Source organism: Lissotriton helveticus, chromosome 1_1 (assembly GCF_964261635.1).
Source record: "Lissotriton helveticus chromosome 1_1, aLisHel1.1, whole genome shotgun sequence".
Taxonomy (NCBI): domain Eukaryota; kingdom Metazoa; phylum Chordata; class Amphibia; order Caudata; family Salamandridae; genus Lissotriton; species Lissotriton helveticus.
Window position 1 is genome coordinate 1280697150 of NC_136057.1, and position 19101 is coordinate 1280716250.

Genomic DNA, 19101 nt, shown 5'->3' on the forward strand with positions numbered 1-19101 from the left:
ATTTATTTCAGCTCCCAATAAATGTATAGTCTTCCAGCGACAGAAACTGGTCCACTGGGAATAGGTGCCAAATCTGAACAATACTCCTCTTTGAAAGTGAAGCCAATGCCAAGGTCTAGAGGATAGACAGAAGAAAGAGATTTCTAGCTGGAGGTATGGCAGCAATGCTTGGTGCCTTTATCAAGATGCATGAAATTGGCCAATGACATGAGCTTACTGTAGCCTTTGCCAGCTGCCTGCAAAATAATTTATCCATCAAGAACATCTTATTGACAAAGCTCAACTGACCAATAAGTGACTACAACTGTTTAAGGGTGGTATTCTTAGCCAATGTGTAATACTGCACTGCTTCTCCGAAAGGCCTACATATGTCCATCTTCGCTTGGATCCCTGCCTTACTGAGCCCAGTATAACTAGCAATGTCATAGATTGTGTCTCTGTTCATTTCATGTCCGGTGCTTTAATCTATATATACCCAACAGACCCTGGTGCATGATGTTTGACTACTACCACTTTGCCCTATTTGTCCATTTGTAGGCATGATTACCAGTTGTAGTAACAACCCCACCAGTACTCTGCAGTTATGAGTTAGTCCCCATGGAATGGGGAAGAACAAAGGGGATATGAGTTTTCTAGGTCAAATTAAGAAGGCATGCTGTGGGCTGGCAAGGGGGAGTGTCCTGTGCTCCTCCTTTGTCGATGGGGTAGGGGTCGGGCAAGGATTGTGAGCCAGAGTTGTGCTTTGCTTGTAGCCCTATCTGCATCAAATTTATTTCTTTATTTATTTTACAAGTTTTATCACTATTTTTTTAATGAAAATAGTCCAATTTTACCAGCTTTATTATCTGGCTAATAATATTGTTCTTGGTGTTCCCACACATGAAAAATCCATATGCCAGTACACTGGAACCGGTGTAATGGGGTAGATGGGTGTCCCTCCAGGAATACGGATCTACCCGACTCATAAGCGCACCCTTTGTGCAGAGTAGGTTACAAGTGTGCTAACAATGGGCTTGCTGTAATGGAGCAGAACAGTACCTCATCCGATGATACCACTCTACCCAATTAGTAGTCGGGTCCTTTGTGCAAAGTGGGTTATGGGGCTCCTTACCTCTATTATGTGGAGTGTAGGTAATGAAACTCATTGGCCCTATTATGTGCAGAGTAATTCATGAAGCTATTTGGCCTTACTACATCCACAGAAGGTTAAAACCCTCCTGAGTCCTGCTGTGAGTATAGTAAGCCATGGAGCTGCATTTTACGCACTATGTGCACAATAAGTTATAAAGTTCCTTGGTCCTACTATGTGCAGAGTAGATCATGGAACTCTTCGGTCATACTACACACAGAGTAAATCATGGTGCTCCTTAGCCCTACTGCATGCGTAGTACGTTGAGGAACTCTTTGTCCCTAATGCTTTCAAGTATGTTGTCGAGCGTTTGTGTCCTATTATGTGTGGAGTAGGTCATGGAGCACCTTGGCCCTAATATTCAGACTGCTCATAAAAATCCCTGGCCCTGCTACAAACAGAGAAGGTCCTGGAGATACCACCCTGTTATCTGGTGTTATACCACAACATCATAGTCACCTACAAAATATCTCATCCACAACATCGACAAAACCAGAACACCGCAGGTATAGGAAAATTGATGTGGAACAAAGTAAATATATACTTACCATCAGACTGGCAGGTGATATAGTGGGTGCAATGTTGCTGGAGTTCTTTATAACGACATACATACTATTGTCCTCTTATTGTGGAGATCAGAAAGTGCAGCATCCTCTTTGAACTCCAGTGGTAGTTTGATGAAGCTGCTTGGCTCACTCTCCTGCTGCTTCCCAAGGGTTTTCCTGAATCACAACCACATTCCTGCTAGAATTTGATTTGATTTGATTTAAGGATTTATAGAGTGCGCGAATGCCCTGGGGCGTCTTGGCGCTGGGTAAGATGCATATGGTCTAGGCCTGCCAAGTTGGACAACGGGCTAAGCCGAGAAGAGCCAGGTTTTTACGGCTTTCCGGAAAGCTAGAAGTGGAGGACTATTTTTTATTGAAAGTGGCAGCTGTTCCCAGGCCTTGGCTGCATGCAGCAGGAAACTTCTTCCCACCCATCTCAGATCAGCACCTATAGTTAGCAGTAACCACAATAAACTCCTGCTTCACAAAACGAGTAACACTACTGGTTTAATTATACTTTTTTTTCCTTTTTAATAGTTGAAATTAATCTGAAGAATGACTACTTGCTCAGTGGCGGTGCCCTGGACGCAGTATATAAAGCAAGCAAGATATCCTTTCACTGGGGAAAGTGCAATGCCTCATCCGATGGGTCAGAACACAGCTTGGACGGAAGGAAATTTCCTCTGGAGGTGAAGACTATATCATTTTTTCTGTGTTTTTTTCTGACATAGTATTGTGCAATACATTTAAGAAACCACTATAAGGTACGTCTACTTAGATAATTAAATAGATGTTTGTGTAAATTTCATCATTGACCACTAAGCTTGTAACCAATTAAGCGCAACAAGAACTATTGATAAAGAACTCAACTGTTTAAGGCATAAGTTAGTCATGCGTTGAAAAATCATAATTAATGAGTACAAATTCATGTTTCACCAAAGCACACACTGTACTTGTGTAAGTCTGCGCTATATTTGTGTGATGTATAGATTGAATGTATGCACGCTGCACACAAGCGGGAGTGCAGGAGAAAGTGTCGGAGGAGTCATCAAGCACATGCAGATTTGGTGTCCACCCATAAATAAACAAAATATTCGGTATCCACAAATGTTTTGAAACATAGAGTAATCAACTGGTATTGTTAGGAAAATAGATGGGCATTAAGGATGTTCTTGAAGATAGCATAATGTAGGCATGAATCGTAGTTACAAGAACATGAGTATAAAAAATAAAAGCTCAAATATTTGCACACCTGACATGTTTGAGTAAATGTAATTTATTCTGTACTTCATTTCGTCTTTGTTTCTCAGGCTGAATCTGACTAAGTTATACGTACATTTGTCAGCTAGCCTCAGCAATTTGTCCTGTCCTTGTGAATGTTAAATACATTCTAAGTCCAAACTTTTCTAAAGTTTTTCTCCATAGCTTCCATAGGTTCCAAACTGTCAGGCTAAGGTAGGGGAAAAGGGTCTCCCTATGTCCTCTTCTTCCTCAGGGCTAGAACTAAATGTCCAGTGCCATCTTCCAAGGTGCCTTATATCTTTCAAGGTGCCTTATATTTCATTGTTTCTCTGTAGACTTCCGAAGAGGCCTGCTCCCTGACCTTCTGAGAACAACTTCCAGGGCTCAGTGGTCAAGAGGAGCAAGGCCTCAGTCCTTCACCAAGCAAGTAGGCTTCACCAGGCAAGACTCTGAGCCCACCCTCATGAAGTTCCCACAATCGGCTATGCTCAAATTTAAAGCATTTTCTCTGACATATGACCAAATCTATTTCAGAAAACCGTAAGCTGGTGTTATGCAAAATGGTGGAATTCTGTTTAAGCTGCTAGAGTTTCACAAGTCTGCCCTGTGGTTTGCCTATCAAAATTAGGTACCTTATTCACCACATCAGTAGAAAAATTGAACCTGTTTTTCTGGTAGCCCCTCCTTTCCCCCATTGAAAGATTCATTGTGTCCATGGAAAGGCCACAGACTCAGGGGAAGGATCACATTATCTATCGGCCACATGCATCAATGTTGCCGTTTGCGAATCCTTAATTGTGAAAATTAAGGAATCGCAATTAAGGATTCGCAAACGGCAATGCATGATTAATTCGCATTTTTTTTAGCGATTCGGTAATTTTCCTTAATTGCGATTCACATTTTGCGAATCGCAATTAAGGAAAACCTTCCCATTGATTCCTATGGGCCAAAAGGCCCATAGGAATCAATGGGAAGGCATTAACATTTTGCGAATTTCATTTTGCGGATCGCAATTTGTTAATGCATTTCAAGGGTGCTGAGGGGGGTCCAAAGGACCCCCCTGCACCCTTGAAATGTTTTTGTAAATGCAAGTTTCACACACACATGTCCTTTGGACATGTGTGTGTGTAACATGACACTTTCAAAAATGCATTTTTGTGCATTTTTAAAAGAATTCGCAAATTAACACGAGGTTCAACCTCGTGTTAATTTGCTCCCCCTATTTGCGAATTCTTAATTTTTAAAACATTCATGCATTGCATTTAAGGAATCGCAAAAATGCGATTCCTTAAATGCAATCGCATTTTTAGAAATCGCAAAAAATTGCGATTTTCACACAATTGTTTCATGCATCCCAAAAAGTGATTTTGGAATCGCAAACGGCCGAATTTTGCGATTCGCACCGTTTGCGACTCCAAAATCGCTTGATGCATGTGGCCGTATGTCTTTTATTGACAGAAACAGGGGACCTCCAGAGGTTCCTGGATGTCATTTGCATGTGTCAGACAGTCTCAACTCCCCCCCCCCTTCACCCCTTTGTCATAAATGTACAAAGAGGTTTCCAAGGAGGTGTTGGGTCATTCAACTTACTTTTCTATTTACCACGGATAGCAATCTTCCGTTCCAATAGGACATTACCCCAGATGATCTCTTTGTTCTCCAATTAGATTCCAATAATAGATATTCACACCTTTTCACAGGCAAATGTAAATACAGTCACACTGGGGGCATAGCAGATCCATTGCAGGGACTTCCAGGGAAATGTGCATGAATATGATTTCTTAGAAAATCATTTTTGGGATACTTATCCTAAGAACTTAAGTTCACCAGTAAATTAGAGTTATGAAAATTAGCCAAATGCCACAGAGATAAGTTTTCCAGGTTATGACTTACTCAAGTTTTAACAAATAAAGATTGTTTGCATAAAGAGGGAAATGAAAGGTTGTGCACTAAGTAGCACTTAGGAATTATGATACTACAGAGGTATGTCAGTTACATGCTTGGTATTTCTAATTTCTGGACGTAGTGCACCTAGGACATGTGGGCGCAAAGCACATTTTACAGGTCCCTTATTTACTATTAGAAGTCGGCTTTTAAATATGTCAAAAGCTTTATTCTGATATGGGCTTGATACAGCTTGGTCTAAAGCAAACCAGGGCTGTTAGGGCATTGTTTTTGCCATTTTATAAGGTGTCTCATGCGGGTGGTGTAAAGCCACCCAATAGACCACACGCAGCTCTTGACTGTTCACTGTATATTAGCCGTGCACTTCAGAGGGCATAACATGCACTGGGTGGGCTGGTGCACGAGCGCTGTACTGGTTAAGCGCTTTATGTCAGCATGCGCTACTTCAGGCCCTGACGGTGTTGATATTGCTGGCTGCATGAGCTTGGAAGCATCGGGTTAACTGGCGCTGTGCACAGTGATGCATATTTAATATTTGGTTTGAGGGGCTCAAGTAACTTTACATTCAACCAGTTCCCCAAAATCCCCACTCATTTTAGAGGGTCACTCGCATATTTCTGCCCATTTCACTGATCAGGAGTGCTGCACATGAGCAATTAAACTAGGAACAGTGGATCTGATTGGAGAAAGAGCCTTCTCCAATTGTAATTGGTGAAGGACTGTGGCCATTTTGGATTGGAATATCTTCACATATAAGTTGGTTCTGAATATAAGTAGGGCATTCTCCATGTGTAATTGGTGAAGAAGGACAGTGGCTGTTTTGGATTGGGATAGCCTTCCAATAAGGTAGGGAACTTTGAAGCGTAAACCAATTACACAGTCTGTTGACTATAGCCGCTAAAAGATACCATAGCTTGAGCACAGGTACTGGAACTAAAGTATCATTTCAGATACTAGTGAGGCTAGACAGCGAAGGGTTCTTCAAACCTCGAGTATCATATTGGATACTGGTGGGTTTAGGCAGCAGAGGGCTCGTTGGGTATCTAATCATGGACCGGTGATCTCTTCGGGTATTTGCCCGGACACCGATGAATCAATAGATACCTAAATATATCGACTTTAGACTGCAGGTGCCTGGAGGGACAGAATGCAAAATATAGCACCTCTACCATTTTTTTTATGTTACCAGAAGAACCGACTTTAAGTGGGACAAATTGAAAAAAGTATTCTCACATTATACTAGTGTGTGTGGGACTTAAATTGAATGCATAGAGGAAGACCTCAATGCTTATGCACTGCCCAGGTCCAGAGGGACAGTAGCTGTTTGGGCATCTTTCAGAGTTAAAAAAGGCAGATGCAGAGGATCTGAGTTATGCATAAATAAACTGGACAAACATTACTTACTTAAGAATGGCACAATTTTGGAACACTTCCATGTTGGGAGAAGGGTCCAGATAGCACAAAAGTCAGTGGAAAATTAAATCGAAAGTAGGGTAAACGGTCATCTACATGCAAGTTTGAAGGGAGTGTAGAAGAGCTTGTCAGTGATCAATTTATGCTAGGGTACAATATAGAAAAGGTAAGAGATGTGCTTTGGCAGAAACATTATACAAAACTGGATGAAGTGTTTCTTATAGCAAAGAAAATAAGCACTCAATGGCGTTTGTGGAGGTGATTAAGAAAGAGAATGGGGGTCAGCCAAGGAAAAAGAACAGATTGTAATTAAATCCAATCCAATTAAATGTGTGATGCTGTTGAAGGGGGGAGAATGATGATTTGCAAGTTGGTGAAATAGTCTTGCAAGTGTGGGAACAAGGGAAAGGACAAGGACCAGAAGATTATGTGCAGGTGAATGGTTGTAAAGTGAAAATGTTATGTGAAAAGGGAGCTAAAATCGCTCTGATTCACAGGGGTTTCTTTAAAGAGAAATTGGCTGGAAGGGTTAAGTTGTTCAAGACAGATATAATACCCTAGCCTATGGTGGACCACACAGAAAAATGATGTTTCCAATGAAGGGGACAGCATAATCAGTTTGATTCATTAGGGGGATTTGGAAGTAATACCAGATCCAAATAGCTCACCACAGATCTTATTAAAGAAGAAGGACCACAGTGATGAACATGAGAATGAAGGTGGTTCAAAGCTGTGTGTTGTGTGGGTGTCCCAAGGTGAGATAAGTCAAGAGTGTAGAGGGGCATAGCAGAAAGAATTCCCAGAGGTATTCAGCGACCATCTTGGGCGTCAAAAGGACTACACTCATGACATAATTATGAAAAAGGATGCGGTGCCAGTGGTGGTTCCCGTGGCAATGAAGAAAAACCAAAGGTGGGGATGGACGGAACGTTGACAATACAAACACTCACCCCCAGTCAACTGATCTGGGTGTAATCCATCACGTTCTTTAGCTCACTCCACCACCCCAGTTCCGACATTGCCATATGCAAATCAGTCTGACCCTGTGCCTCATGGGAACAGTCCAGTCCGAACTGCCAAGCCATGTCTTACCTGGACCGGAATCAAGCTTCCCAGGAACGGTTTCTGGCATTACAGCCGTCTTCAGCCGGGCTTGCTTGACTCCAGTGGCAAAGTGAGCAAGGGACTCACGTCTGAGCATACCCTGCCAACTTAGGGCGAACAAAGGAAAACCAAAGATGGTGATGGACTGAGAGTTGACAATACAAACACTCACCCCCAGTGAACTGATCTGGGTTTAATCCATCACCGTTCTTTAGCTCACTCCGCCACCCCAGTTCAGACATGGCCATATGCAAATCAGTCTGACCCTGTGCCTCATGGGAACAGTCCAGCCCGAACTGCCATGCCATGTCTTCCCTGGACCGGAATCAAGCTTCCCAGGACCGGTTTCTGGCATTACAGCCATCTTCAGCCGGGCTTGCTTGACTCCAGTGGCAAAGTGAGCAAGGGACTCGCGTCTGAGCATACCCTGCCAACTTAGGGCGAACAAAGAACAACCAAAGGTGGTGATGGACGGAGCGTTGACAATACAAACTCTCACCCCCAGTCAACTGATCTGGGTTTAATCCATCACCGTTCTTTAGCTCACTCCGCCACCCCAGTTCAGACATGGCCATATGCAAATCAGTCTGACCCTGTGCCTCATGGAAACAGTCCAGCCCGAACTGCCAAGCCATGTCTTCCCTGGACCGGAATCAAGCTTCCCAGGACCGGTTTCTGGCATTACAGCCATCTTCAGCCGGGCTTGCTTGACTCCAGTGGCAAAGTGAGCAAGGGACTCACGTCTGAGCATACCCTGCGAACTTAGGGCGAACAAAGAAAAAACAAAGGTGGTGATGGATGGAGCGTTGACAATACAAACACTCACCCCCAGTCAACTGATCTGGGTTTAATCCATCACGTTCTTTAGCTCACTCCGCCACCCCAGTTCAGACATGGCCATATGCAAATCAGTCTGACCCTGTGCCTCATGGGGACAGTCCAGCCCGAACTGCCAAGCCATGTCTTCCCTGGACCGGAATCAAGCTTCCCAGGACCGGTTTGTGGCATTGCAGCCGTCTTCAGCCGGGCTTGCTTGACTCCAGTGGCAAAGTGAGCAAGGGACTCATGTCTGAGCATACCCTGCCAACTTAGGGCGAACAAAGAAAAACCAAAGGTGGTGATGGACGGAGCGTTGACAATACAAACACTCAACCCCAGTCAACTGATCTGGGTTTAATCCATCACCGTTCTTAAGCTCACTCCGCCACCCCAGTTCAGACATGGACATATGCAAATCAGTCTGACCCTGTGCCTTATGGGAACAGTCCAGCCCGAACTGCCAAGCCATGTCTTCCCTGGACCATAATCAAGCTTCCCAGGACCGGTTTCTGGCATTACAGCCGTCTTCAGCCGGGCTTGCTTGACTCCAGTGGCAAAGTGAGCAAGGAACTCACGTCTGAGCATACCCTGCCAACTTAGGGCGAACAAAGAAAAAGCAAAGGTGGTGATGGACGGAGCGTTGACAATACAAACACTCACCCCCAGTCAACTGATCTGGGTTTAATCCATCACGTTCTTTAGCTCACTCCGCCACCCCAGTTCAGACATGGCCATATGCAAATCAGTCTGACCCTGTGCCTCATGGGGACAGTCCAGCCCGAACTGCCAAGCCATGTCTTCCCTGGACCGGAATCAAGCTTCCCAAGACCGGTTTCTGGCATTACAGCCGTCTTCAGCCGGGCTTGCTTGACTCCAGTGGCAAAGTGAGCAAGGGACTCATGTCTGAGCATACCTTGCCAACTTAGGGCGACCAAAGAAAAACCAAAGGTGGTGATGGACGGAGCGTTGACAATACAAACACTCAACGCCAGTCAACTGATCTGGGTTTAATCCATCACCGTTCTTTAGCTCACTCCGCCACCCCAGTTCAGACATGGACATATGCAAATCAGTCTGACCCTGTGCCTCATGGGAACAGTCCAGCCCGAACTGCCAAGCCATGTCTTCCCTGGACCGGAATCAAACTTCCCAGGACCGGTTTCTGGCATTATAGCCGTCTTCAGCCGGGCTTGCTTGACTCCAGTGGCAAAGTGAGCAAGGGACTCACGTCTGAGCATACCCTGCCAACTTAGGGCTAACAAAGAAAAACCAAAGGTGGTGATGGACGGAGCGTTGACAATACAAACACTCACCCCCAATCAACTGATCTGTGTTTAATCCATCACCGTTCTTTAGCTCACTCCGCCACCCCAGTTCATACATGGCCATATGCAAATCAGTCTGACCCTGTGCATCATGGGAACAGTCCAGCCCAAACTGCCAAGCCATGTCTTCCCTGGACCGGAATCAAGCTTCCCAGGACCGGTTTCTGGCATTACAGCCGTCTTCAGCCGGGCTTGCTTGACTCCAGTGGCAGTGTGAGCAAGGGACTCACGTCTGAGCATACCCTGCCAACTTAGGGCGAACAAAGAAAAAACAAAGGTGGTGATGGACAGAGCGTTGACAATACAAACACTCACCCCCAGTCAACTGACCTGGGTTTAATCCATCACCGTTCTTTAGCTCACTCCGCCACCCCAGTTCAGACATGGCCATATGCAAATCAGTCTGACCCTGTGCCTTATATGCAAATCAGTCTGACCCTGTGCCTCATGGGAACAGTCCAGCCCGAACTGCCAAGCCATGTCTTCCCTGGACCGGAATCAAGCTTCCCAGGACCGGTTTCTGGCATTACAGCCGTCTTCAGCCGGGCTTGCTTGACTCCAGTGGCAAAGTGAGCAAGGGACTCACGTCTGAGCATACCCTGCCAACTTAGGGCGAACAAAGAAAAACCAAAGGTGGTGATGGACGGAGCGTTGACAATACAAACACTCACCCCAGTCAACTGACCTGGGTTTAATCCATCACCGTTCTTTAGCTCACTCCGCCACCCCAGTTCAGACATGGCCATGTGCAAATCAGTCTGACCCTGTGCCTCATGGGAACAGTCCAGCCTGAACTGCCAAGCCATGTCTTCCCTGTACCGGAATCAAGCTTCCCAGGACCGGTTTCTGGCATTACAGCCGTCTTCAGCCGGCCTTGCTTGACTCCAGTGGCAAAGTGAGCAAGGGACTCACGTCTGAGCATACCCTGCCAACTTAGGGCGAACAAAAAAAAAAACAAAGGCAATGGCAATGAGACAGCCTATGAAAGATGAGAATTACATATTAAAAAGAGAAGGAATAATTGAGAAAGTGGAGGTGTCCGAGTGGGTGGTGCCAATGGTAATAACTCAAAAAGCTTCTGGCGATATTAGAATCCGTGTGGATCAAAGGGCCAGATGCATCAACCGTTTTTCCCATTTGTGAACCGAAAAAAGCCTTTAGGGATGTATCATCTCAAAAGGCATTCGCAAAATAGGGAATTGCAAAAATTGCAATTCCCTATTTTGCAAATGCATTTAAGGAATCGCAATTTACGATTCCTTAAATGAAATACAGGAAGCAAAAAAAGAAATTGCAACCTGGCTTTAAGGAATCGCAAATTACCACCAACTTCAAGTTGGTGGTAATATGCCGGGACACTCTTCTGAGTAGCCGTGCGCTATACAAAACCAAGATAACATAACATAACATAACAACAACATATGCGAATTCAAAGAAAAAATCACTTTTTTTTGCATTTTTCTAGGTGCAATGTGGTGTACATACATTTGCCCCACATGTACACACATCCATATTTCAGGGGTGCAACAGGGTGTCCATTTGGCACCCTTGCACCCTTGAAATTGCATGGGCAATTTGCGAGTACCTAATGGGTACTCGCAAATTGCGCATGCAATTCTCATTCATTCATTCCTATGGGCCTAGAAGCACCCTTGAAATTGCATGCGCAATTTGCAAGTACCTAATAGGTACTCGCAAATTGCGCATGCAATTCCCATTCAGTCATTCCTATGGGCCTCTAGGCCCACATAGGAATGAATGGGAAGCCATTCCTTATTTGCGACTCGCAATTTGTGAGTTGCAAATAAGGAATGGGTAGCAATCGCAATTTATTTTGTGAAACCTATTTACATTGCATTTTGTGAGTCCATAATAGCGAATCAGTAAAATTCGGTATTATGGACTTGCAAAATGCAACGTTGATACATCTGGCCCTAAAAGACTTAAATAAGGAGGTTGTAGTGGATGTGCTTCCCTTTCCAAAAATCACAGACATGCTGACACAGCTGGAAGGGGCAAAGGTTCTCTCCATGTTAGTCATCAAATTGTACAGGGAGAACGATCTAGAGACCTCACAGCGTTCATCATGTTTTTTGGTGTTTTTAGGTTTACGAGCATGCCCTTTAGATTAGTATCTGTGGCCTCAGCATTTCAGAGGGCCTTGAAGAATGTGCTGGAGGATATTGAAGGTGCCAAAGTCCATCAAGACAATGCTTTGGTCTTTGGTAACATATCGGAGCAACATAATCAACACTTGCGGAAGGTTCTGGAGAGATTTAAACAGCGTGGTCTACGTTGAAGGAAAGCAAATGTAAACATGGGTGTGAGGAAATCATCTATTTAGGACACAAATTCACAGCAGGAGGAATCAATCCGAGTAAGGAGTTGGTGGAAACCATCAGAATGTTCGCCATCCCAAATAGTGATGAAGGCTTGATTATCTTTTTGAGGATGGCTGAATATATTATTGCAAATTCATCCCTAATTTTTCAGCCTGGGCATATAACATGTGAAAGCTCTTAAAAAAGGGATACAGTTTGTATGATCTACACATTGTGATAGGGAGTTTGATTAACTTAAAGGGGCATTGTTTGATGCTTCTTCATTGAAAAGTTTCAGAATGCAGGATAGATCGGTGTTCGTTACAGATGCCAGTGCTAAAGGGTTACGTGCTGTCCTAAAACAAGGTGTGGGCAATGAAGAGTACAACATAATTTTATGTCAAGGAGCCTGAAGGGTCCTGAGAATCGATACTCGGTTATTGAAAGAGAGGCTTTATGTATAATCAGGGCCATAAAAAAGATCATGCACTTTATGGTGAGAACGGACCACAACCCACTGAAAGAGATTTTTGACAGAAAGAGAATTGATGCTGTATTGAGTCGAATTTGCAAGCAGATAATCGTAATACAAGACTTTGTTTGTAGGGTAGAATACATACTTCTGGCAGAAAATCGTGTAGCAGATTGTTTGTCAAGATTGATGGATGTGAATGTGGAAGAAGCAGAGGAGCTGCTTAAGGAACACCAGTGGATCTTGGACATGTTTGAGGTGTGTGAGGTTATGGAAGGCCTTATGAGTATGGAGGAGTGGAAAGGGGAGGTGGCAAAGGATGAAGAATTAACCCAAGTGACTACATTGATTGAGAAAGGTGGGTTGAATACAAGAAACTGACTCCATCAAGAAAGGAATATTGAGAGGTTAGGAATGAGTTGTCAAAACATCATGGGTTGGTGTTGAGGGGCACCAAATTGATTCTGCCTGTAATGCTGAGGTATAAGTTGATGAACCTGATGCATCAGGTACACCTGGGTATCAGCAAAATTATAGAGATATCAAGACTACACTTTTGGTGGCCAGGGTTAAATAAACAGTTGGTACGAGTTCTTAGAGAGTGCATGGATTGCAGGAACAGTTACAAAGTCTGCAAAGCAAGGACACAACCGATGGCGGTGATAAAACAACCGCAGATGCCATGGGAACAAGGAGCCCTGGACATTTTGGGTCCGGTGACCAACAACTCAGGACAATTCTATATTCTGATGTTGGTGGACTTATTCTCTAAGTGGCCTCAGATAAGGACTATGAAGGGGATCTAGACAACAATGTAGTGAGATTTTAAAAGAGATTTTTGCCAGAGAAGGTATTCCGGATTCCATCTTGACGGACAATGGGGTACAGTTGGATTCATGAGAAATTGAAAACTTCCTGTCAGTAAGAGGATTCCAGCGCACTGCATGTGCTTTATATCACCTAGAATCTAACAGGGTGGTTGAGATGTTCAACAAAGCGCTCAAAGAAACTATACGGATAGCCAAACAAGAAGCAAAAGACTGGAGGGAGCCACACAAGAAGCAAATGCCTGGAGGGAGGCAATCCAGACAAGAGTGGAAGTTTATCGCCTCACCCCATACTCAGTCACAGGTAGGGTACCCTTTGAGTTGTTTAAAGGGAGCCCTTGTTTATTTCGCCTCTTTCTTCTGTTCCCCATTCAAAGTCCACATATGTAAAGATATTGCTGATTATGACACACAGGCTGTATGAATGGTGACGGTCGGGATTATAAAATTGATTGAGGCCAGATGCAGAAACATGATGTTGTAAAGCACTCCAGAAACCAAGCCAAATTTAACCCCACTAGAGCCAAGAGAGAGAGGTTTCTTCCCCACTGCCAAGGATGGCCATGTTACTGGGCACTGTTGTGCTTGAGGCGTGTCTGACTTCGAGTAAAGATGATTACAAGCATACTTTGGTCATTTTGTTAAACATTTATGCAGGGAGTACAAAACAGTAGGAGCAGGCTATAAAGGTAGTGGGTTCGGATTTTTAAGCTAAATAACTTGAATCTGTTTAGGAATTGTGCAACTCTTTGGTCTTAAACTAAACATGAGGCAGGAGAATGCTGAAAAAAAACTATGCAGAGCTCTTCTAGTTCGCTTTTGTCTCTTATGGCAAATTCACTCAATAGTAAGGTAGCTCAGTGAACAATGTACGCATTGTAGAGATCTTCCTGTAACCTAAAGGGCATCTGTAATTTGGCATGCATACTAAGACTCGTTTAAGACTCGAATTTTTGAAGATGGGGAAGGTAGCTGGTGAGAAATCCAATAAGTTTAAATGGGCAAGTGTTATTTACATGCCTATATTTTTTACATATTTCATTTAAAATTGTGTTTCCTACCTGATGTTCACGTGTTAAATTGCTATCCGAAATGGTAGTACAATTTCGACATTTCAGTATTGACTTAACTAAGGGAAATATTTCATTGTTTACACAAGGACAGCATCAAATTTAATTATATGAAGTTTTTGGAGAAAGTTTTACTGTGGTCGCCAAAACTAGCTGATTACCACATTCAAAGGTTACTCTGATAAAGTTAATAAACAAGTGCTCATTTACACCCCATCTTGACAAATAATGTAGCTCCAGATTGGCTTGTGTCATCGTTCGTGTTGTTTTGTGTATGTATGTAGTTGCCCGCAGCACAACCCTAGGGTTGTGTTATTGTCTCAGGCTTCTTGTAATTCAGAACAGGTACCTAGGACTATGGAAGAGAACGACAAGTGTGATCTAGCTAAACTAGCAGGTTTGTGTTGGTTAGGAGAGCAGCTGATCCGCACAAAAGCAGGCTTGTCCTTAAGTGCCAATGGTGTTGCTGAAGTGCAAACGCAATGTATATAAACACAGATCTAGACTGACAGAAATAACCAGCAGAACAGCCAATATGTAATCGTGTTTCTAATAAACCTTTTTCAGATTCCCTGAGAAGGTAACATTGGAAATCTGATTTATTGGTCCTGAAAGGCAGCTCGACACAGCCATATATGTACATATACTTTTAATGTCAGCGCTGCCAGCCAAATCCCTTTCAAAAATGTTTGTTTCGTTTAGCTCGTTTTGATGATATGTGTTGTGGCCTTTCCACATATTTTTCAAAATCTCTGTATTACTGCGAGGTTTGTGACATCCCATCTGTACTAAACAATCTTCTTTGTCTGAAACCATATATTTTGGCTCATTATGTTACTGCTTTGGACGTGTTGTTTGTCTGCCCTGTTGACTCACAGTATACCCCCCCCCTCCTTTAGCAGTTCAGGCTTGCGAGCTTTGCCCGCTTATTACATTAGGGTATAACATTTTTTGACTCACCACTTTCAAAATCCACCAGCCGCTACTGGGCTAAGGGGATTTGCATATAGGATAACTGGAGTGTGCACCTTAACCACCTCTTCTGTCACTCTGTGCTGTGCCCCTCCAAATATGGCGGCCAGATTATAGGGCAAGCATTTCATCATTGCAGTGAGGAGAGCAAAGGTCAGGACAGTTGTGTGAAATGCGGTGCTTCTCCCATGCTTGGTAGCAATTACAAATGTGACCATGAGCATAATGAATACACTGCACTGCCAACAAAGGCACCCATGAGCGTAAGTGAAAAGAATGTCTTCCTTTCTTTATTTAATATTTTATAAAGCATCTCTACACCAAAAGGTATTAGGGAACTTTACATTTAAACCAGTTGATTTCATAATATTAAAATGGGGAAGATCATTTTGAACAGCAGGATGCACCACAGAAGAAGCGTGGATCTTGCATGTAACGTATGAAGAGCACCCCCTGTGGTGGCAGAGCGAAACTGCAGACCAGCAACCCCCATTTGATCAACATGGCTGGGAGGTGCAAAAATGCCTGAAGAAGGACCAGCATCTCCTTAGGGTCATGTGGTCTAATGTGGACATGATTTTCTATTTACAGACAGCTCATTGAGAGCCTTTTGACTCCACGAGGAGACCCAATGAGATAAAGGGTGATTTGTCTTTTATAGTGGGGGTTACATTAGCAATTGCATTTTTTAGGTGATAGTGGGCCTCTGCAAAGGGGGCAAAAGTTAGACATTTTAGGGAATCAGTAGTAGGCTTTAGAAAGGGAGTGTATTAGTTTAAGAAGAGGCCAAAAGGAGTGGAGAGAAAAAAAATTCTGCATTTGATATTCACTGTGAGACCGTTACCTGGCTGTTGCCCTAAATGTTGAAGAACCTGTTCTCCCAGGTCAGACACCTGTAACAGGTGGACCTGTGTACCCACCCCTGCTGCATGTCCCCACTCCTGGCCGCTGATGATTCATGGGAAAACTGTTCCCCCACCTGACAAGTATCATGGCCCCTCAGTCATGGACCCATGTTGCCACTTGACGACAACTACCCTAAATCATCTCAGTAATTAATGAACGATTACAAACAGATGCACACGGCTATAACATGGGCATTAACCTTCTTTTAATGTACCCTTGAACAATGAGTGTAAGACTGAGCCACAATAGGCCTGCGAAATAACTTTACTTACACAGGCAGAATTGTTTTAAATACAACTGAACTTCTTAAAATCACTGAGCATGTTAGCTTGATAAATAATATAGGGCTTCTATCTTTTTACAAAATAAAAACATATTTGTTGCAAGGGATGATAACTATGCTACCTACTCTAGATGCTCTACTCCCGCCACCCTCCAAGAATAATACTTGATTGCTCAGCTACTTTGCTCCTTGTAGGTCAAGGCCCAAAGATGAGGCCCCTTGAAATTCATTGAGTTTGCAGAAGTGTAAAGTTTCAGTGTTTCCGTGTAGGGTGGGAATGTTTTCACATGGATTGCCAAAGTGCTTAAATGCCCTTGTGTCACACAGGCCTCGGTGAACCGTCCAGGCACGCACAATGTCATTTCACGAAACAAATGACACCCATGGCACGGGTATGTGCCGCTTTCCCCACACACTGTCTCACAAAAATATACACACCAGCTTTATTATGCTTAACACTCAAAAGATCTCCACCACTTCGGATAGCCAGACCTGTTGGAGTAGTCAGTGCTTGTTTACTTTTGCCCTGCTTTAAGTGAAATGGCTCCCAATCAAAATGTTCTTCCAACGTTAAATGAATGTAGGATTTTGACCTCAAATCTTTCAAAACAACTTAGCCAACTTTCATTGAAAGCTGAAATTCGGAATTTAAATTCTTACATGAATGAAGTGAACTGTACAATAAACAGTATGCATTAAACCACAGTTGCATGCGCAGACGGAAGTGATAACTGTACAGATCTGTCTCTGCACAATGTCAGCAGTACCTGAAAATCTGCATGTTTCTGCTGTTTTATACCTGTAAAGTCTAAGATGTATTCGATGCATATATTGTGTACCTTTTTCTGTATAGCATTTGTAAACATATGTTATTTTTCTTGCAGATGCAAATTTATTGCTACAATGTAGACCTTTTTAAAAGTTTTGACGAGGCGGTGCAAGAAAATGGAAAAATAAAAGCTTTATCCATCTTATATGAGGTATGCTTAATGGTTTATGTTTGCATCCCTTCCACCACAATATCGAACTTTAAACACAGTCCTACCAAAATATCGACTCTAGAATATACACCACCTAAATATGTCGAAGGTTCGTATATACAGGTAAGCGTAGAATGTCTTGTCTTATCTACACATCGACGTACCTTTTACAGATAAAAACATAGTAAGGGTACAGAAATGTGAATTTAAGACTTGCAAACCTATACTTACCTTTATATACTTACTTGCATGATATTCTATTAGCCCATATCCTGTAGTGAATATATTGGCAGAACAATATTTTGCCACTTGATTTTGTGACCTACAACTATTTGTATAGGTCACAATCTTTACGTTCTACTCCGTGTTCAGCTCTGCACCCTCCCATCTCTGTGTTCAGTTTGGTGTATTTTTCGATATGTTACTGACCCCTCGCAGGTGTTTTTTCTCTGCATCAGTCGTCTATAATTTATTTATTTTTATCCAAAGCACGTTCTTCTTTCCTTTTCTGTGTTTAAAATGCCTCAACCTCTTTCAGCCTCAGATCCTGGCACAGCCAGGATCTACACTTTGGCTTTTTCACAAGTCTCTGCAAAGATTCCTAATTTGTGTAAATTACCCCACGTGATTCCTCACATTTGACTTTCTAATGCCATGTTTTCGTCAAAGAATTATGCCCTGAAGGCCTCGATTCGAACGAAGCTATAATCCGCCCGTTTGCTGTTGTTATGTCAGTTTTCGTGGTGCTCCTTTACCCAATCTCTCTAGCAGCTTCTTCTAGATAATTGCCTCAGCATGAGTACAGGCACGTTTTCTCTCTTGCTTTTCAATTTAAATTCTGTTCTTAAATACCTGTCATGTGCGTGTTTTTTTATTTAAAACTGGGAAAAAACATGGATTTTTAAAGTTTTTTTTAAAAGTTGTCCTTGTCATCAAATACATCGAAATATGGGCAGAGGTTTGAGAGGCTGTCCCTATACCTCCTGTCAGGCTCACTTTAAACCTGGGCAAAATGTTGATTATGCTTACAAAATTTGTGTAATTCCTGAATTTCACATTATGTGAAATTTGCAAAATATTGATTATGCTAGTAATGACTGTATAATTCCTGAATTTCACATCATGTGCATTTTGCTAAAATGTTCACAGTTTTTGCATGCAAGAAACTCTTTCATACACAGAGGGGCCGATTATGATGTCGGGCGGAATTGCTTCCACCCGACACCGTATCGTAAACAGGACCAACCGACCTCTGGTCGGCGGTCCTGACCGCCTTATTTGGATGCGGGGCCAACCGATTTCTGGTCAGCGGTCCCGACCACCTGATTTGGATGCGACCAAACACTGTTCGTCACATTCCATTATTTCCCTATGGGGGCATGTATTACGGCGGTAAACTGGCCAGAGTACATGCTCCTATAGGAAAATTGGAGGTCATGTTAATCCCTGCACCTTGTGGCAGGCACCTTCCAGCACCTTGTGGTAGACACCTCATTGTGCCTGCCACAGGCGGCAGAGATTAACAGTGGGGCAACTTGGGTGCCCCCTCGGCCCCCAACCGGAGGCCGCAACAAGCAGGGGGCCCTTTTGGGAGCCTCCAAACATACTTTCCGACATGGTTTCCATGTCGGACAGGCAGGCATGGAAACCATGCCGGAAACCGTGCATCGTAATCCCAAAGTCGAAAAGGCCCGTCCTTTGGGATTACGAGCCGGTTCTCTCTGGCCAACGGGGTCCAGGTGCCCATCGGAAGCCAGCCGGAATGACTGGCCGGTATCAATTCCG

At 43.4% G+C, this 19101-nt stretch overlaps 1 protein-coding gene across 8 annotated transcripts in view; it reads left to right on the forward strand.

Annotated features, from left to right (window-relative positions):
- PTPRZ1 (protein tyrosine phosphatase receptor type Z1) overlaps window positions 1–19101 on the forward strand; it is a 656962-nt gene that overhangs the window by 305310 nt on the left and 332551 nt on the right. For all 8 annotated transcript variants that reach the window (XM_078680698.1, XM_078680707.1, XM_078680718.1 and 5 more), the window contains exons 4-5: window positions 2215–2366; window positions 17221–17316. In XM_078680698.1, the coding sequence (XP_078536824.1) occupies window positions 2215–2366; window positions 17221–17316 (248 nt within the window). The remainder of the gene's footprint in view (window positions 1–2214; window positions 2367–17220; window positions 17317–19101) is intronic.